The sequence below is a fragment of the Phoxinus phoxinus genome, assembly GCF_949152265.1.
Source record: "Phoxinus phoxinus genome assembly, chromosome: 18".
Taxonomy (NCBI): Eukaryota; Metazoa; Chordata; class Actinopteri; order Cypriniformes; family Leuciscidae; genus Phoxinus; species Phoxinus phoxinus.
This window is the reverse complement of record NC_136893.1, coordinates 7,321,691-7,343,350: the sequence shown is the minus strand read 5'-3', so window position 1 is coordinate 7,343,350 and position 21,660 is coordinate 7,321,691. Positions and strand designations below refer to the sequence as shown.

The 21,660-nt window shown below is 39.5% G+C and overlaps 1 protein-coding gene across 6 annotated transcripts in view; it reads left to right on the top strand.

Moving 5' to 3' along the window:
* The window catches only part of rarga (retinoic acid receptor gamma a), a 54,790-nt gene that overhangs the window by 14,419 nt on the left and 18,711 nt on the right, over window positions 1-21,660 (top strand). For 4 of the 6 annotated variants that reach the window (XM_079589089.1, XM_079589086.1, XM_079589090.1 and 1 more), the window contains exon 2: window positions 1,853-2,145. In XM_079589089.1, coding sequence (XP_079445215.1) covers window positions 1,977-2,145 — 169 coding nt within the window. In that variant the 5' untranslated portion in view covers window positions 1,853-1,976. Of the gene's footprint in view, window positions 1-1,852; window positions 2,146-17,229; window positions 18,044-21,660 lie in introns of those variants that run through there. The other 2 variants (XM_079589091.1, XM_079589088.1) reach the window with 2 other exon arrangements.

Sequence of the window (21,660 nt, the reverse complement as noted above, 5' to 3'; positions counted from 1 at the left end):
TTTCTTTTTTTTTGCTCTCTTTCTTTTCCTCCCTCCATTTTTACATATCACCCCATTGTTTTCTCTCAGACTCTACCCTCATCTCAAACACACAACCGCTCTTTTGCAGTGAACTGTTGTGAGAAACTCTCAGATTGCTGTTTGTGTGATGTTAGGGGTTTTTAAAAGATTAGTTCAACCAGGCATTAACATTTTGTTATCATTTATTCATCTTCATTTCATTCCGCACCTTAATTTCATTTTGAACAATGTACTAGTCACACATTCCATGCAATATTACAGTGAATGCAGCTGGAGCTTTCAAGCTTCAAAAAGGATACAGATGATCCGTATGATTTATGCTCTTTATTTTAAGTATTCTGAAGCCATATGATAGGTTTGAATGAGGAACAGACATATTTATTGACTGAAGGCCTGGACTCTCCTTAAAGGAACACTCCACTTTTTTTGGAAATAGGCTCATTTTCCAACTCCCCTAGAGTTAAACAGTTTTACCGTTTTCGAATCCATTCAGCCGATCTCCGGGTCTGCACTGTACTCTAGATGATTGAATCTGATTAGACCATTAGCATCTCTCTCAAAAAAATGACCAAAGAGTTTCGATATTATGTTACGATGTAACTACAGAAGAGTCAAGTTTTAAATAGGAAAAATATCGACAATCCGATTCAATGATCTATGCTAAGCTATGCTAAAAGTGCTACCGCCCGACCCGGAGATCGGCTGAATGGATTCGAAAACGGTAAAACTCAACTGTTTAACTCTAGGGGAGTTGGAAAATGAGCCTATTTCCAAAAAAAGTCGAGTGTTCCTTTAAAGGGATAGTTCACCCAAAAATGAAAATTGTGCAATTTACTCACCCTCACCTGTCATTCCAAACCCGTAAGACTTGTTCATCTTCGGAACACAAGTGAAGATTGTTTTAATGAAATCTGAGAGTTTTCTGTCCCTTTGTTGACAGCTAATCCACATGAATTGAGTGGTTTAATCCACATTTTCTGAAGAGACGATTGCTTTATATGATGAACAGATTAAATTTAGCCTTTTATTCTCTTATAAACATTCATCAACTCACACATCAGTTATGATCAACGGAAACTCAAGCATGTTCGCTTTGACGTGTGAGAACCAGTGAGGTTTGTTCTCTTGTTTTACGCATCACGCTTGAGCTTCCTTAAGAACCAGTGAAGTTTGTTCTCGGTCATCAAGCAGGTTCAGTTGAGCTTCTGTTTATGTTCGCTGATCAATGTTTATATGTAAATAAAAGCCTAAATTCAATCTGTTCATCATATAAAATGATCGAGTCTCTTCAGAAAAACTTGGACTAAACCGCCCAATTCATATGGAGTAGTTTTACAATCTCTTTATTAACTTTTTGAAGCATCAAAGCGGTAGTTGCGTAGCTGTCAATGGAGGGACAGAAAGCTCTTTTAATTCATTATCTTCATGTTGCGAAGATGAACGAATGTCTTCCGGGTTTGGAACGACACAAGGGTGAGTAATTAAAGACAAAATGTTCATTTTTAGGTGAACTCTAAAATAAGTGAACAATTTTTCTTTTGAGTCATTCTTTTAAATGAATCAGCTGACTTGATTCACAAAACCAGTCTGAGTGATTCGGTTTCATATTGGACTGGTCCATTTAACCCACTAAGCAGGCGATCCAGTCACAAGTGCTCTCAAATTTACTGGGAGTGACTAACGAATAAACTAAGTAATTGGGGTTTAGAAACAACACGAGAGTGAGTAAATGTGCAGTTTGTGGATGTGGTGCAGCTGCTTGAACTGTTTTACTACTTTTTATTAATCTTTGTACAAATGCTTAACTTACCATATATGTTTCCTCCTGAAGGTACGTCCTGCCGTACGAGTGAACGCGGAGCCGTGACGCATATTTGAGAAGTTTGCCAACATTGTCACACAGTCCGTTGAAGCACACAACAGGCCCGACCAGCCTTTGGCAAGGAACCGTCGCCATGTCAACCAACCGGGAACGGCAGGTGGGTCACATGACCGGTTTCCCACCTGCTGTCTACCCCTTTGCCTTCAATTCCATTCGGAGCCACTCCCCCTTCGACCTGCTGGCCAATAGTAGCCTATTTGGGCGGTTTGGGGCGGACCTTCCCAAAGAGATGGCTGCGTTGTGTGAGTATTGTACCTGTTCTGCTTTAGTTTATTACATTGTTAAAATTAAGTTACTGAAAATGTTTTAGATTTAGGTTTAGGGTGTTTCTTCAGGCACTTCTGAGGCCTAGTTTTTGGGGGGTTTTTTTACATTTGAATTTTTTATCTTGTCTTGGAATCTTTTTTAATAATGTCTGCATCATGCTACTTTTCACAACAACAACAAAATCGATTATAAAAAATACATGGTAAAGTGCATTCAGACTAGAATTGTGGGATTGTGGATTGTTGTATAAGTGGAGTATGGATTGTTGGATGCTGTACATTTTGGTAGAAATAGTAGGATATACATGCAATGTTTATAGCATAGCATGAGTAGCATGGTATTTCAGAAACATTATTATCTTGCGGTGAATAAGAGGAAAAAGAAAACTGTCTCTTTAAATCAATTTTTGAGCATCAACTGAAAGTGTCCTATAACTGTAATCTTTAAAAAAAATCTTTCAAATGTTTGCTAGATAGCTGGATAAAAGGCATTTTTAACAGGCATTTTGATCCTGTAGAGAGAAAATGTTCAGCATTTTATTTCTAGTGTCACAGGGGGCGCTGTTTTACATCCTACTGCAGATGCAAAGTGTGTGTGAGAGAGGATAGAGATACAACAGATGGCAGAAAGAGAGAGAGTGAGGAAAAAGAGCCATTTAACAGATATTTTATGCTGCAAAAAAACAACTTTTTGTCGGTTTAATACGTCAAGTTTACATTTTATAGCATTCCAGAAAAATAGCGGATTTCACAAACCAGCTGTCAGAGTTTTTCAACAAAAGCGAATCTGTTTTTTTGTTTTGTTTTTAGCTGAGGTGTAGTACATTCACTGGCTCTTTAGATCCAGAGTGTGTTGCAAGAATGTGAGCAGTCTGTGGATTTTTCTTGTTTAGACAGTAGCTTAGGGGAAAACACAAGCCACAGACATCTGAAATCTCATCTCAAGTCCTGAGGGGAGAATCTGTGATGGGTTTGGATGGCAACAACAAAGCAGAAGACTATGCGTTCCCCCTCCTCAAAACACACACACACACACACAGATATACACTACTCGCCATCTCCTGCTGTGCCTCTTTTACTCCTCTGCAAGTCTGAACAACACTCCAGCCTTTTAGATGTCAATCAGTACCCACCCCCCTACAGCTGCCCACCTAATCCAATAGGTATTTACAGAGAGAGAGAGAAAGAGAGAGTGAGGGAGGGGTGATGGAAGCACCTGGGGATGACGTCCTGGTGCGGTGGAATCCAGTAACACACCCTGCTGTGAAAACACACTGACGGATACACAATAAACAAGCCTTCTCTGTCTCCTGGTCATGAAAATGAGAAACATATTTCGCCTTGCATTTGCAGACGGCCTGAATACGAAATTGCCTTTGTGGAAATCGTTACAACCTTAACCTTATTTACATTCTTGTTTTACTTCCAATTTTTTTTTTGGTCAAAAGGATAAAACTGATTCTTCCTCTGAAACCTTTCCGCTGATGTCACTATTGGATAATGTTAACAAATAGCCATTGTTTTGCCAAATCCACATTCAGTCTGGCTCCTTTCTGATATACAGTACTGTTCAAAGGTTTCGGGTCATTCATTTATTTTATTTTTTAAAGATTTTGAAAAGTTTTATTCAGTAAGGATGCATCCAATGACATCCCACTCTATTTTGTTTTTGTTTTTTTCTGCTTTATTCTGAAATCGAATGACTGAAATAAAAATGAGTTGCGAATGGTAATTCACAGTGACTTTTAAAAAGGCAAATTTAACTCATTTTTGAACTGGAAACAATTTCTGGCTTGCTCTGGCCAATTGCATATCCAAAAGCACATTGGGCCTTAAGCAATGCCAGGAATTGGGTGAGAGTCAAGACCACAGAGGCCCTAATTCGCTTTTGGGGACGCCGTTTGACGTTCTTTTTAGACAGGCATGTCACAAGTTGTTTTACTGAGCCATTTTCATCCCTGGCTCTGAGACGAGGGGAAAACAAAGGCAGACGAGCAATCGTCCCGGTGCTGTTTTTGCAGGAGTTGGTTTAACAGGCCTCTTCATTGTTGTCAGAGCTGTCTGTCGGCTAGACTGCGAAAATTCCCAGCTCATAAAGGCCCAACATACTGAAGGCCTTTGAGTGCATCTGCATGTTAGTCTGGCATTCTTCCATAGACCGGTGTGTATAATTTCCCAGAGAAGATAGTCATGATAGGTGAACTTCAGATCGGTGTGTTCTGACAGGTTCAAGCACCTTCCGAAGATGCGCAGTTGGCACAGAGCTCTTACCAAACTCATTGACAGCTGTTATTGATTTTTTTTTGCAGTTACACAATGATGAAGTGAGTGATGTATACTTGCATTTACATTTGACAGATAGACATTCCCTCGTAATCGAACCCATGACCTTGGCGTTGGTAACGCCATCCTCTACTGTATGAGCTACAGGAATGTAGTCGAAATCAGAGACCTTGCCCTTGAAATAGTGATCTGTCTTATTGTGATCGGATCAACTGAGACGGATCCTTATTCCAGATGAAAACTGGAATAACAACTCGTATTTTTCAAAGTTTGTTATTCACAACTTAGATTTTTTTTTTTTACAGTGCAGTTTTATTTTTGCAGTGCACTATTAACTAGTTTCTTATTAGCATGCATATTACTAGGATATTGACTGTTTATTAGTACTTATAAAGCACATATTAATGCCTTATTCTGCATGACCACAATCTATATATAATATATAAATATAAATAATAAGCAGTAATTAGGAGTTTATTGAGGCAAAAGTCATTGTTAATAGTTATTTAATAGTGAGAATTAGAGCCTAATCTAAAGTGTAACCGTTTTGTTTTGTTGCTAAACTAAAGTTTTCCTTTTCAGCATTTGTCATAACAATAATTGCTGGGCCTGTGCAGTTCTTCGGGGTCAGGGTCAGGTATCCGGTTGGTGTCAGGTGAATACAGCCTAATTATATAGGGCTTTCTTAAGATTGATTAGTTGACCAATCATTCAGGAATACACTGACTAGTCTGATTTGAAGATGTGTTGTTTTTTCCAACCCTACACCATGAAGCAGTCCTGGTCCAGAATGGTAATTCTGGTTCTCTCTTGCTGATTTTTTTTTTTTTTAGCATACTGTATTTTTTTTAGCATATAACAGAGGTTCATCTCTCCTATTTAAAGATTTTGGGGTGAAATATCAATCTGTGGAGCTCTGCCGTTTTTTTGACACGGAGTTCAAAAAATAAAGCAGCTGCGCATGTGGCGTTACCGGTCACTGTGTGCGAGTCTCCGTGTGGGAGTCTTACGTGCCGGCGTGCAGAAGCCGCTATCAGTTGATCCCTGTCATTATCGGAGCTCTTCAAACAAACTGTTGGAAGCCCATTACCAGCACTTACCATGCGATAGCATCTCAACTGAGCCCTCAAACTCTCCTGAAACCTTTTACCAATCAGGGGAGGAGGCCTTGCTCCAAGCCGCCAAGAGGGATGTTTTGAAAGGCTGCTTGGTCATTTCCTTTAACCAGACGGAGACCGTGTGGCTCTAATCTAATACTCCTGTTAGGGCCGTGCACAGTCCAGCTGTCCCTCTCGCTCATTTGCCGCACATATCAATGATATTAGTTCCCTTTTGGCTTGCGAGCTTGAGTTTTTATTGTTGCGACTAGGGCCAAGTTGTTGTGTGAAGGCATTTGTATTGTATAAAAAAGAACAGCGCGCTTGTTCCAGCTTGCCATCGAGAGAAAGGCAAACATTTTGTTGTTCGCTGCCCCCGCAGGAATAGATCAGTACAGTCACACTCTTGTAAACTCATAAATATGTGCCTACTTACTGCACTGGAAAAGTGCTTTTGTGCACGGTTATATAATTGAGACCACATCTTGTGACGTGTTTGCATATGACAAACTGATTCAAAAGCTCTAGGAGATGTCATATTGAAAGATTATATGACAAGCACTCGTTTAAGGGTTGCACAATAAATCAAATATGATTCCGGTTGCAATGCTTAGTGAAGTGATGGTTACAGCATTCCATGTTTTTTAATTTATGTGTGACCTGATTTTTGCTGAGTTTGAGCATTTTAACCAATCACAGACATGTGTTGTGTGTGCATGAATGCAGCAGCCATTCCGAGACGTTTAAATGAGTATGTAAACCTTTCAATAATGGCCTTCAGGAAGAGATGTTTTGCAATCTGATCTGCAAATGACTGTTTTACAGCATAATCACTTTGCTGGCTTTTTGTTTATAATTTCATCACAAATGTATTTACAGTTCCTGTCTCATTTAGTGATGTATTAAAACAGCAAACATCAACATTTTCTTTAATCTAACCAATGAAATAAGTAATTTTAAAGTAAATTATATTATGCAATTGTCAGTAAATTAATATCGATCAATAAATTAAATATCCTAATCCTAATTGTGCAGCCCTAAGTGATCACACATAGAATAAAGGATCATTGAAAGGGAGATGTGTTCAGAAAAGAGGAAAATAGTGAGTCTGTGTCATTAAAAGGCCAAGGCACAAGCACTACATTGTATCAGATTATTTATTTACCGAAACATTTTCCCGTTAAAGTGTTGGCTTTCCTTCGCAGCTGGCATGCGTTTGTGTGCAAGAGGGATCAAAATGAAATGAGAGCAATGCGTGTGTCGGAACACTTCTCCATTTCCTCAGAGATTCCACCATCTTTCATCTCCACCTCTGCTTTCCTGCCAGGCTTTTCTCCGTTCCTTCTCTCATCACCATCAGCACTTACTTCTACTGTAAACAGTCAGACATTGAAACGTTCTGGTGGATGAATCAGTTATCCAAGGATCTTTTTATTCTTATTGTGCATTTTCCAAGACATTGTTTTTTGGCTTGACTTGAATTTTAAAGTCTAGTTTGGCTGGAAGCAGATGAAGTTGGCCATGAAAGATGATGGAGAATTCATTTTGCAACACATTTTAATATCTTAGATCTTAATAATAGTAACATCACATCTTAACGTGGTAAATTTTCTGATTGAAACAAAATATTCAAAGTGGAAAAAATGTAGGCCGGGACCAGAATGGAGCCGGAATTGGATACAAGCTCGCAGTTTGATACTCCCCTTCAGAAACATGACTGACACTCACTTTTGAGGACATGGAGGCAGAAGGTCAAGGTCAACCACAAGAGCATCTCAGTGTATCCCAATGAAAACATTTATTTTTCCAAATCTAGTCTTTATTGGTTATTAATCACTGTAAAAAAATCACTCTCTGTTTTTCAGTTAAATTATCTAAAATATAAAAACACTTGTTTTCATAAATTTGATCTTGAATATATTTTGTCTTACTGATCTGGCAGATTTTTCACTTGTTTTTGCCTTGTTTATAACTTATAAAGATTGATTTTCTGAGAAAAATTAAGTAATAAGTGGCCTAATTTTTGCAGTGTAAGGGCCGATTCACACAGAAGGCGTTTTTGCTGTTAAAAACGCAAGACACAGGTCAGTGGAACGGAAAAAAAAGTGCAAGGTCTAGAGATGCGCTTTTTAAAACTTAAACTTATTTTAAACTTGAGCGCCACATTTTTAGAATGTCGTGTCATGCGTAAAGGTCCTTGAGTCCGAAATTCACATAATAATTACGACCTCATGTTTTGTCAATCACGCTTATGCTGGGTACACACCAAGTGAGTTTTTACATCTTATAAGATTTTCAAAATGTGATAGGCCAAGAAACACGAGGACAAAAAATCCTAGATTTAACCGTTTCGCTCCTATAGTGTGTGGTGTGTCATGATGTGACAAAGACAGCACACCACACACGAACAGATTTTCAACCAGAGTCTCGACTGTGAACACAGGAAATCTCGCAAAATCTCGCAAGACTTCAGAATAAGCATAGCGGACGATATGCAGGAAGAAATTGCGATGATAGTGTTTGGAATGATTTTCACAGAAAATTCACGGGGAAAATAAACATTGTACCAAGTATTATATAGCCTAGAACCTAAAGATATTCAATATTTATTGTCTTTATTTATTCTTTATTGGATTTATTTTCTCTTTCTATAATCCCTTTTGAACCTCACTGAACCCTTAACACTCAGCTTCACACACACACACACACACACACACACACACACACACACACACACACACACACACACACACACACACACACACACACACACACTCAGTGCTTCAGTGCTTTGTCATTTGTCATTGATAGAGGACGGCTCTGCTTTTTATTCTCTAGTACGCTTGCTGTCTGTATTGCTGTAATCACACATGCAATGCAGGGCCTTTTGTGTAAAAGGGAATTCATAAAGTCTTTGTTAATATTTTGGCCACAAGCGACTCCCACACTTGTCTGTTTTTTGGAGAGTTGGCGTAACCGCAGTCGGAGTGGGAGACAGAGTCAGGAGTGGCCTCTCTCTGCCAGGTCATTAAGAGCTCAGTTTGGGAATTTTGCAAATTGTTCACAAATGGAATCTCAGCTCGACTGACTCAATCCCGAAAATCCGGTGGATTACTTTCCTCCCCTCTGCCCCTTCTATACTCCTCCACTCCTATGTGGATTTCCTTCCTTGATCCCACCGTTCCAGGGAGAGAGACTATATAGCGGAGGGGATAGACTGTGTGTTAGGCTGAGGCACAGAGTGTGAACGAGCATTGAAAGGTAAAGAGTGCACTGGCATTTTAGCAAGATGACAGATGAAGATAAAGAGATCAGCGTTGAGAGGGGCGGAGCTTCAATGTTTGCAACAGGCAGGACTGGGCACGTGCAGTATGAGGATTCTGCCATGGCGATCGGGTATGGGAGGGGCTTCCTAGTGGATTTAGGGAGGGATCTTGTCCTAAGGGGTGTGGCCTAAAAGTCAGGGGGAGGAGTTGGGTAACTTTTTGCCAGTCAAGATCATAACTACAAAACATGTGGTTTCCAGTTTTGAATACCTCATGTCAAAAGTCATGAGAATGCTAAAGAAGCAAGAATACTGGCATGCCAAGAGAGAGAAAGAAATGGCGGGGGGTGGGAGAAAGAAACAGGCACAGAGAAGGCTTGTTTGAGAGATTGCCAAGTTTGATAAGTTTGTGAAAAGTTTTACTGTTTCTTTTTTATGCGGTGCAGAACACGAGGAGGCTGAGTGAGGACTGGAACAGCCTGTGTTCTAGCTCTGTTTTCCCCTCTGGTCTGGTCTTCCAGTGACACTTCCAGATTCTCGGGGAGATGTATTGTGTGTACGAGTAAGATGTCAGGATAAGATTTCATGTATCCTCAGAGCCAAACATGTGTACGATATTGCTTGAGGTGGACGCCATGATAAATGTCCGATGGTGTTGGAATGGGAGTTTTGGGACTGAGGCAGTACTGGTGAATACTTTTATGCCTCAAGCTATTCATGAGTTTTAAATAGTTACATTTCAGTCACGCTACTCTATAAGAAATGTTACTTTAAACATATTTTTTTAAATGATTAGTGGTTTTTAAATATTATTAACTTGAACTTTTATTTAAAATGCTGCAATGAGACTTTTTAATCCATTCATTTGCATGATCTGTGTGCATCAACTGATTCGTTAGAACTTGTGTCTGTGTATGTATATATATATATATATATATATATATATATATACATACCATATTTATATAATAATTCCCAAATTTGCTAAAAAATAATAATTATATATATGTGTGTGTGTGTGTGTGTGTGTGTGTGTGTGTGTGTGTGTGTGTGTGTGTGTGTGTGTGTGTGTGTGTGTGTGTGTGTGATTATATTTATTTTGTAGCAAATTTTGGAATTATTTTTATTTATTTATTATTATTATTATTATTATTATTTTTTTTAAACATTTAGGAGCTATTATCACACTACTTAAAATATAGATATGTTACTTGCATCACTAATTATTAATTAACAATTAATAACTATTTTAACAATATTTTATTATTATTAATAATAATAATTTCAAAATTCTGGAGATATTATGTCATTACTGATATGTAGTTAGCATTGCTACAGGCTACAGTCACTCATGCCAGGAATTCTGGAATGCGTCAATGTGTTTAAACATGCATACTTTTGCATAGAACATGCTGTTGAAATTGAGTGTTGTAGAGTGTTTTGTGTGTGCCAAAGGTGTGTGTTTCATGACTCAAAATGTGTGTTTGAATGGTATGTGCATGTGTGTCAACATCTGCCTGTTTCCTGGGGGAGCTACGAGGACTAGTTGTGGTAATCTGAGGCGTGCGTGCGCAGACGGAGCTAAAATGAAGTGGTGTTCTGTGTCTCTGTCATCGCCGGCAATCTGTCTGGACACATCCACAGTCCACACACACAGAAACACATGACTCTCTGTTGCTTACACTCTGCACAAACTTCCTGAGCTGTATAACATGATACACCGATTGAAAAAACTAGCAGAATAGGCAATGCATGCTCAATCAATCCTTCCTATAAACATTTCTTCCCCCAGGGGAAATTTTCTTGCTCAGAGGTTGCTAATGGAGAGGTTGCAGAGGACATAATGGAGTTAATTATGTTCCATTTAAAGGGATAGTTCTCCCAAAAAAGGAATATACTGTCATAAAAAACGAAAACAAATTGACTTTATTTCTTCTGTGAAACACAAAATAAGATATTTGGAATTTTCATTTTTGTGTAAAATACACTTAAAGCTACACTGTGTCATTTTTTTAAGTTGATTCTTAGCAAAAAACACTTTGTTCTTTCAAAATGATATGTGCTCATTCATGTGTAATAACTTCCACAATCAAGTATTCTCATAAGCGTAGAATCTGCCATTCAGAATACATACGAGCGAGTTGCCCGAATGGCGGCAGCCATGTTGCGCCTCCATCTTGAAAATACATTAGCCAAAGAGGGACATACCTGGAAATTCAAGCTTCGCCTTTCGCGCTTTTACACTCAGTGGCACCGTGACGAATGCGAGGGGGAGATTACTCGCGACTGTCGGCAGATTTGAAAGACTGTTGAAGGATCACGCCTATTCTCGAGAACATGTAACAGAGGAACAAGGAAGCGAAAGAGAGAATTAAAGCGACAACGCTACAGGCAAATCAACAAGACCAAAGTCAATATTGGAGTGGCTTTTCAAAGAATTTCAAAGAAAAATTTTAAAAGGGACGCCAAAGTTGCCTGCTTTCTTCTCGACAGTTAATTCAGCCTATTTGTGTAAATTCAAACTTTTATAGTTGCTTGGCTAACTATAGCAGGTTTGTGCATAACGCTGAACGACGTCTAGGATACTTTTCCGGTCACCATAGGAGTTAAAATGCCCTCGGAATGGGATGGGCTAGAAAGTAATATTCAGTTGGTAGTCATATACAATGTCACCGCTAGATGGGAGAAAATCTCACACAGAGTAGCTTTAATATTCAGTAATATTTTTTGACTGCACTAACATTGTTGGATGAGAATAAAATGATATTGAGCTGAATAATGAAACTATTGTCTTTGTAGAGCTGCTTTATACAGTTTAAATTGTATTTGTTTACACAATACTGTTATGTTCTTGTCTAAATTGTTTAAAGCACTATATCAATAAATTTGACTTGACTTGAAAGTCAGTGGTGTTCAAAAAACATTGGACCCCATTGACTTTCACTGTATGGACAAAAATACATTTTTCAAAATATTTCCTACAGTCATACAGGTTTGTAACGACATGAAGGTTGGGGAACTATCCCTTTAGGTCCCATATGTCCCTAACATTCCTTGTAAATACAAATAGACACACATACAACATAAAAGGTTTTGAAAGGATTTTTTTCTCAAGATAGAAATCGGAGAAACGGCAGCCTTAATTTGCTCTCCATTTAATCTCATCGCTGTCTAGCAGAAACAGTTGAGATATTAAAGAGATCTCCTTTGTGATTTTTCATTCCTTTGAGGCCACACACTTGCAAACCAGTCCTGGCTAATATCTCTAATGCATTGTGTCTGCTGTCTGAGGTCCACATCAGTGAGTCGTGCATGTTAAACCTGATTCTGAGTCTCGGTTTGGTGACGGGACGCCTGAGATCAGCTCATCTGGTGCGGCTCATCTGGCCTGGAAAGCAGAGATGACAGGGAGCCAGCTAAGTGAGATGGATTCCCAGCAGTTCTGGGTCTGTTTGTCATCGGAGTTTTGTCACATGACAGGAAGGAGGGAATCGTGTGTTTGTGTGTGAGAGAGAGAGAGAGAGAGAGCTGCTAGAGAGAGAGAGAGTAGTATGGAAGAGCAAAACTGAACAAAACTGTCTTTAAAGATGTTCCTCTGGGTTGTTTAAAAACTGTAGCAGGGTATAAGTTTGAAAACAGAAGGAAAACGAGGGAGTGGAGGTGGTGGAGAGTGATGGAGAATAGCTTGAGCTCCAGAGTGAGAGAAAGAGAGGGAGGGAGAGCAGGATAAGTTGGGGGAAAGTTAGTGGCCCAGTGGGGATTTCTTCTGGAGTTCAACCTTCTTGGCTGGGGAAGGGAGGGAGGGGGAGGAACTTGGGTCAGCACTATGAAGTTGGATTAAATGTCCAAGTCAACTTTTTTTTTTCACTCTCAGACTACGCTGAACAGTTTCTAACAAAAGATTTTCAGCGGGAGAGAAGAAATCGCAGAGTTATAACAGTTTATGTCTCTGAATGACAATACACAGGCGCTTTTATCCATGAGGTAAAAATCAGTTTATCACAGAGGAGCCAACAGCATTAGCAGTACCACGATATCCAATTTCAGAAGTAAGAAGTGTAGCTGTGGAAAAATTTGAGAACAGAGATGACGAAAAGAGTGGTTTGGACCTGAAGGAAAAAGTCTGTGATCATTTAATATACATCATTCATCTACATATAAATGATAAAATGCTTTGTTTTTGTTTCATTAAAGTCAAACACGAGCTTTAACATGTTCGAAAAGGAAAATTCGAAAGTAGTAGCTTTCTGTATCTTTGTTTTGTTTTCAAGATTAGTTCACTTGAGAAGCAACACGACATAAGAAATTAATATTAAAATATATTTTCAGAGCATATCTTAAATTAAGCTATTTTTTCATTACATTTAATTATGCTTAAAAAATTGTTTTGACTTGAGCATCTTAATAATAATAAGTAACTATTGATATTAAATAAATACACGCAATTAAAAGGTTGATAATGTTACAAAATATTTATATATTCAAATAAATGCTGTTCTTTTGAACTTTCTATTCATCAAAGAGTCCTGAAAAAATGTTTTACAGTTTCCACAAAAATATTTAGCAGCACAACTATTTTCAACATTGATAATAATCAGAAATGTTTCTTCAGCAGCAAATCAGAAGAATGATTTCTGAAGGATCATGTGACACTGAAGACGAGTAATGATCATCACAGGAATAAATTACATTTTAAAATATATTAAAGTAGAAGTTAATTATTTTAATCACAATAATATTTCACTATATAACAGTTTTTACTGTTTGTTTGTTTGTTTAATGATAAAATAGATGCAAATTAACATTGGCTTTCAAAAACATTAAAAAATCATACTGACCCTAAACATTTGAATAGTGTTGTATTTTTTGTAAATGCATCTTTAATTAGGTGAAATGTTTTTTAAACATAAACCACAATACATTTTGTTAGATTGATGTTTAAAATAAGAATTTTAAAATGTGGTGAGGTGAAACAAAAGCTTAATTCTAAGTCTTTAATATCTTTATATATTTGTTTGTGTTGTTGATATTTTACTGAAAGTTTTGCTCCATCTTAATAATGTGTTAGATTTTATTAGAATTCCACCATTGTACTTTTTGATCTGTTCTTTTGTTTGTTCTTTTGCCACCCCCATCCTTTGACACAACAATTACATGAAGAACCTCAGTGTTACAATTGATGTACTTTACTGTCTGCTCAAACAAAAGGTCCATTAAAGTGCCCTACTCTCTCTCTCACACACTCACTCTCTCTCCCCCACTCATATTCTCTCTCTCTCTCTCTCTCTCTCTCTCTCTCTCTCTCTCTCTCTCTCTCTCCCTCACTCCCTCACTCCCTCACTCTTTCTTCCTGTCTGTGTCTATGAGGGTCGCCTAAAGAAAATAAATGAGAACCATAACAAAGTCAAGAGCCACAAGATCAATAAACAGCCTAATGAATACCATTCTCTGCGCATGCCCCGACGTGCTCCGAGAAGGACTCTTTGTTTCTTTGTAAGTGTGAAAACGCAAAGGGGGTTTGGGAAAATGAAAAGCAGAATTCCACAGAGTGGGAGATTGTGAGTGTATTTGGAAGGAAGGGCAGTATGTGTTTATAGAGAGCTCGACCAGCAGCGCAGATTGACAGGAAATGGTGTCTTTTCTTAGGCGGCTGGGCCGTACCACTAGCAGCGGGCCGACGGGGGTGGGGAGGGGGGTGAAGATGGATGAGGCAAGGCCGAGACGCAGGCACCTCTGTTGCTCCTGGCATTGTGTTCAGCTGTTTGCTTGACTTGAACCCTGGTATGGCTCCGTCCACTCCCCAGCTGTTCACTCATTGAAAGCCATTGGCACTGACACTGGCAGAGCTATTTATTTCATTAGGGGGTTTTTTTCAGGTCATGTAGTGCTGATTGCCTGTGTTGTGGAGGTATATGTGGTTTATTAGGGGTAGGGGGAGTAATTTGGGGCAACTAGGATTGTGGGGGTTGAATGGCAAGAACTTGTTGAATTGACCGGTAATCTCTGAGCTGCATGTTACATGATCTAGTGTTTGTACACCAAACCCAATGGTCATGGTCATGACAACCTGAAAAAAAAACATTTCCAGACTTAGAAAAGTTTCAAGTTGTGGTCTGCTTTAAAGTATTTACTCGGCTAGATATTGTGTAGAGTAAAATCTGCCGCAAATCACCACAGTGACATCTTATGAGTGTGCAAATGGCTTCAATATGTATAATCGCTTGCTTGTAGAATCTTGGTATCTGATATAGGCTAGAAATGGAAATCTATCCCAGCAATCTATTAAAGGATTCTGAATAGCTTGAAAGGTCATGCAAAAAAAGGTCATTAGTCAAAATAGTGTGGGAGACCTGAATAGTCATTTGAATTTGTACTTGAATGAAAACAAGGCTATGAGGAATAGAAGTACATTTCATTTTAAAGGTTGTACTGTATGGTTACATCTAATTGAGTTTAAAAAAAATGTTTAATTTATTAGAATATATAAAGCATATTTAAATAATATTTTTTCAATTATTTATCATATTATTATTTTATTAATATTAAATTATACATATTAAAAAATAATTGATTTATTTGATAAATATTTAGGACAGGGACGGTTAACTGTTCCTGTAGACCAATCATCCAGGTAGACATATTTAATTGCATGCAAATGATAATAAGTCGGTAAGGAATAGAACTGCGTTTTATTTGATAGGCTGTACTGTATGGTCACATCTAAAAAAAATAAAAAAATAATTTATGATTATTTTAATTAATAATAATAATAATGTTGTTGTTGTTTTAAATTGTATTTATTTATCTATTATTTATGTATTAAGTATTTGGGGCAGGAATGGAAATCAACTAAGTTTGATTGGCAAAAATAGAATCATATGGTAATATCTGATTTGGTTTTGTGATGCTAAACCAGTAGACTATTGTCAGTGTAGACATCATATTTCATTACACACGAATGATAATGAGGCTGAGATGGATGTACAGCCCATTCAAGATCCTAGATCATGTCCAGACACACTCTGAATCTGTGCAGAACTCTGTAGAGAGCTCATTAAAAAATACTCAGAAATGGATTGCATGTTTGTTTTATTAAATGTTTGACTAATTAGATAATGCTGTCAGCTACCAGTAAGATGGATATTTAGGGTGTGTAGACACTTGTAGTTCGGTTCGCTTGGTTCGAACCAAAAACAAAAAAATGTAGTCCTGGTCCGCTTAGCGTTCTGGGATTTTCATCACCGAACCAAGATACAGAACCTAAAGGCATAGGGATACGTTCACAACCTGATTGGTCGGCTTGTATGACGTATTGTCAATTTTGAGACGGAACTTACCGAACATCCAAAACAATGCTGTGTGCTGGGCTAAATGTGCGTAGCCTACATATGATGGTATTTTGACCAGCTGAGAACTCGTGAAGAGCTTTTGAAATGTGTAAAGGAGTCAAAACAGCGGCACACAAACGAAGATCTGCTGCGAGAAGAAGCGGTTCTGATGCCTGTATCGAACTGTGATGGGGAACATCACGGCATGACGATAAAAAGATGATATGCATGAGCATTCTGTCCTTTTTAGGGTCTCATCTTCCTGTTTTTGGTTCGTTTGCTTGTCTTAGGTCTATGCTGCATTCTTATTTCATTCGAACCGAGTTCGCTTAGAACCGGACCGTGACCCATCTTTTCATCGCTTGTTTGGTGCGCACCAGGGTTCGGATGGCAATGTTCACACGTTCAAATGAACCGCAATCGCACCAGGGTTCGTTTTAATCCAACCAAACTTGCCAAGTGTGAACATACCCTAACTATTTAAATCCATCATTTAGATCGACCGTTCATAGAACAGCCCATGTTTCCCCAGTTGTTTTACTCTCTATGAATGACTCATTTTTATAGTTTCATCTGCTAAGTAAGCAACTTCTGCTTTAACCGAGTGTATGGTTCTACCCCCTCACAGCCTCATTTTCACGCATGTCAAATGAAATTGACGCTGTCTACTGACTGTAGTCCATGGGAAGAGACTCAAATTCATCATGTCTTCGTTGCAAGTGTGAAGACAAGCCCTGACATTCCTTCCCAAGTCCATCTTCCTGTTGGTCTCCTGCTTGGCGTCCTCTAGCGCATGGATTCCTCCTGCAAACTGAATAAAGTTCTTCTTTTAAAAGCTTCTATGAGGGCCAGAGGGGGCTTTGAATATTCGCCACATACTTAATGAGGTAGAGACAGCAGCGGCCATCAGTCATTTACTCTGTTTTTGTGGAGACAAAGGCGAGAATTTTGCCCTGGCATCTGCTGCTTGCACAATGCTCACTCTCTCTCTCTCACTCTCTCTCTCGCTCTCGCTTGCTCTGGACTTTAATGTGGTTATGATTAGAGACGGGGCTGAGGGATGGGTTCGGGGGGTGGTGGGGGGGGGGACTCATATGTACTGCAAGGGAAAAAAGGGGGAGGTGCGCAAAGCAAGAGAGCCTGTTTGTGTGCATGCGTGCTGAAATATGAATCACAAAAGAGACAAAAAGAGGCCAGCTAGAATCAAATAAAAGTTTGTCCTCTAACCAGATCAGAGCTGGCAATGCAAACACACAAATGGCCCCTCCCTGTGGCCCTCTCTCTCTCTCTCTCTCTCTCTCTCTCTCTCTGTCTTTCTCCACCCTCTCTCTCTCTCACCCCCCCCCCCTCTTCTCGATCACCCTCTCTCTCTCTCTCTCTCTCTCTCTCTCTCTCTCTCTCTCTCTCTCCACCCCCCTCTGTGTGCGCAGGACTGAGGCAGTTGGTTCGCTCCAGTGTGTCTGAGAGCCGCGAGTGCTATGTGGGGCTGTTATTTAGGTCTGTTACAACACGCTAGGAGCAGCTCACCCCGAGCAACCAGCACCGCAGATCAGCCGGAGAGGGAAAGAGAAACAAGCAGCGTGAGAGAGAGAGAGGAAACGCTTACAAGAGCAAAAGCAGCGGGATCAGGCAGCACGTATATCCTGAGTAGAGGAATTCCAGCAGGGGATTTAGCGCTGTCGTAGCTGCGGGTGTTGTTATTGTTTTTTTTGGTGACGTGAGGCAATCGGAGGCGGGTGGGCGACAGGGACGCATCATGTTCGACTGTATGGAGGCTCTGGGCATGGGTCCCCGCCAACTCTACGATGTCACCAACCGGGGTGCATGCATGCTTCGGAAGGCGAGTCCCTTCTACGCCGGACTGGACCCTTTCGCTTGGACAGGGACGGCTAGTGTACGCTGTAAGTGGCTTTTCTTATTCATTTAAACAGGGCCTCTTATCTCACGTTGACCCTCGGTGCCAAACGAACCACTCGAGCTGCATTTATCAAGCTGCGTTTGAGATGCTGTTTGAGTCGATCGTTTTCCATGATTGTCACGAACAGAGTCTGGTTTCACCAACAGTGTGGGTAACCTGATTTTTGACCTTGTCAGCGGATGAAAAGTTAAACAGAAAGGAAGTAATGCGAGAGGGAGAGATGAAAGAGAGAGTGTTTGAGAGAAAGAGAGAGAGAGAGAGAAGTGGGTGGGGGGGGGAACCTGACACTGTGCTATAATTTCAGTCATGCAGATTGCATTTGTCTTCTTCACTTCACAATTGTGCCTGACAGCTCTGGTATCCCAGCATGCCTGACCACGGCTCAGCCCACACAACAGCATCAAACAAGCGTAAAAGTGAGAGAGAGAAAAACGAGGGACATTACTCAAGTATGTGTCACTGATGAAACTCTTAGATTGGGAATTGGAAAGCGGGTTGGGTGATTAGACTGTGACAGGAATCCAAATTGCAAACGGCATGAAATAAATAGTAAAGAATTGGCTTAAATATACTGAGTGGAAAGTTTAGTAAGTATGAGAGCTTGAAACCTGGACAGCTTTTCGTTTTTCTCTCTCTGTCTCCATTTCAATCATTTTATTTTTCCTACCTCCGTTCCAGACTTTAGACAGCCTTTGGCTCTAAAAAAGTCCTGCTTTAGCAAAACTGGGGTCCATAATAATAGGGGACCAGACTGAAAGAAAGGGAAAACAAGCAATACTGCAATACAATGCGACACTGAGGGAAAAGAACTCAGATGTCCAGATCGGTAAACATCGCCGTTACCCTTTTCCCAAAATGCACGCCGCTCTTGTTGTTTTCCATTTGTATTTGTCGAAGCTTCTGCTTTTTGTTCCTCCTTCTCGGCCTCTGAGGGCAACTCATCTGTCTTCATTAATCGTGAAAGACACCAACGTTTCAGTGGCTGTCAGCCACACTGGGTTCTCTTTAATGAAGACAGATGCCCTGTCTGAGCTCGACCCGGAGGGGAGGGGAGGGAGGGAGGTCCATAATGCCTCTTCTCCTTGGCCAGAGCCCTGATGATAACAAGATGAAATCTGTTTATTTAATCAGTCATGTCTCACCAACACTACACAAGCACACAGTCAGGGCCCACGATGGAAAACGAGCCCTCCGAATGCGCCACTGCTGCATCTCGGATTCTGTTCCTTCCTGGTTCCAGCAAATAGTGGCGATCGAGAGGCAATTGGACAGATCCTGCTGCCCTCAGGGAAGAGCAGAAGCGGTGTACTGTTACAAGCCACCATGCCCAGTAACCTCTGTAAACAAGACTAGTCTATCCGACCACAGGATACACTCAGTAGTTGCCTTTCATTGTGCTCTTTGACCAGATTAATCAATGTTTTAGTTCAGTATTACAGGCCAGCTGCAAGGCATTTTGGGTAATCTTCTCTAAGACTTACGTTTGACTCTTAAAGTTTCATCTTTTTTGTGTCTTTATTTGATTAGCGAGCAGTAAAAGGGTGTAGGGAGACATTGCAGGCCAAGACTCGGACCTATGTTGCCCACTTGAGCACCATGGCTTAATACATCTGGGAGATTTTCAATTTTTTTTACCTAGTAATCTCTCAGAAGAACGTTTCCTGCTGATTAAAAAAAAAGATTTCTACAACTGCCACTTTAAAAAAAAATGTTTTTACTTTTTTTTTTACATTTTGTTGAGTTTTAGCCCACAATAAGTGGCTTTTCTAGACTTTAGACTTTGTGTGATGTCTTCATAAACTCTATAAACATTCAGGATTGTGCTGGTCATGTGACTACAATACTGTTCAATAATCTTTTTTATTCAGCAAGAATGCATTAAATCAATCAAAAGTGACAGTAAAAACTTTATTTGAGTTCTGTTTCAAATAAACTGGTCTTTTGAACTTTATATTCATCAAATAATCCTGAAAAAGATATTAAGCAGCACAGCTATTTTCAACATTAATAATAATAATAAATATGTCTTGAGCACCAAATCAGCATATTAAAATGATTGAAGGATCATGTGACACTGAAGACTGGAGTTCTTGGAGATATTACATTTTAAAATATGTTAAAATAGAAAAGTTATTTTAAATTGAAATAATATTTCACAGTCTGTTTTACTGTATGTTTCAAATAAATCAAATAAATGAAGCCTTAGTGAGCATAAGAGACTGTTTTCAAAGACATCTTACCGACCCCAAACTTTTGAACGTACATGGATATTCTTATGTGTTTGATATGCTAATTGTACATGTGTGTATTGCATTTAGATGTTTTGCTTTTATTTCCACAACAGAGTGACTGAAACGTGCCAGTCTTTTGGTTGGTAATGGCTTCCAGGAAACTTGAACCACACAGTAAACCATGCTGATAATATATGGTCTTCACTTGCATTGCCCTGCACGTTTCACAAAACCCCTGCTGCCTGTTAGAGGTGAAAAGCAAGATAATCTCAGGCCACTGTCAGTGTGGCCAGTCTTTCCTGTTTTTATGTGCAGCAGTTCAAGACCTTTGCAGTTAAAAAAAAAAAATTCAATGTCAGAGGTTATGGAGAGGCTTTGCACAGGCCAATGTCGGCTCTTGTGACTACGTGAGCCGCTGTTGTTTCATCCCTGAAAGGAAAGAGAGCTGAAAGAGCTTTTTTATTAAGCAATCTTTGAATGTATTGAGACATATGTTACAAAAAGGGAAGTACGCAGGTGATTTAGTAATCTATACCTAAGAAAGATAGCATCACGCCTGCTCTTGATTTCCCTTTTTTATTTGCTAAGAGGTTTCTTATGATCTGCAACACTCAAATTTCACCATTTTGTTAGACTTTTGGGAAGTTTAATCGACTACACTTTTGAGATTTTGCTGCGTTAAAATGAGGACTAGAATTCAGGATTGTCTTCCTGTCCTGATCACTCGGGCTCATACACACACACACACCATTGTTTTCTGCAAAGTGTGCTGTCCGCATCAGAGTCTGATAAGCTCTCTGAAACAGAGCTGTGCATGAAAGACAGGGAAATGAGGGCTTCCTGTGTCCGCTGTCACATGTAGCCCTCTCTCATTTTTTGTATTAATGGAAGAGCTCAATTATTTCGTTATAATTACAAAAAGATTCAATTAAAAGATTAGAGCGCCCGATGAGGCAGGAGAATAAAAAATGATCCTTGATTGATTCGATGCTTGTGGGTGGGTGTGCGTGTCTCTCAGCGTGTGTGTTGGAGGAAATAGGAAAAAGTGGTGGCTGTGAGGGGTTCACACTGATTGCCTCCCAGTCCAACAATAGAGAGATACTCGGTTAGTACTCAACAAGCCATGAATAATGCTTTTACTTGTTAACTTGTGTTTATTCAATCTTGCACTTTATTGCTAGGATGTTTTAGCCCATAAGCAAGTGTCCCTTCTAGCGTTTGGGCTAAGGAATATCACTTCTGATGTGTTTTAGCCCTCAGTAGTGTTTTTCTGTGTGATGTCCTAATAGACTCTAAAAATATTCACGCTTACACAATTCTGTACAGGAATATTTAGTGTGGCTTGTAAATGTGCAAACTAAGAATGTAC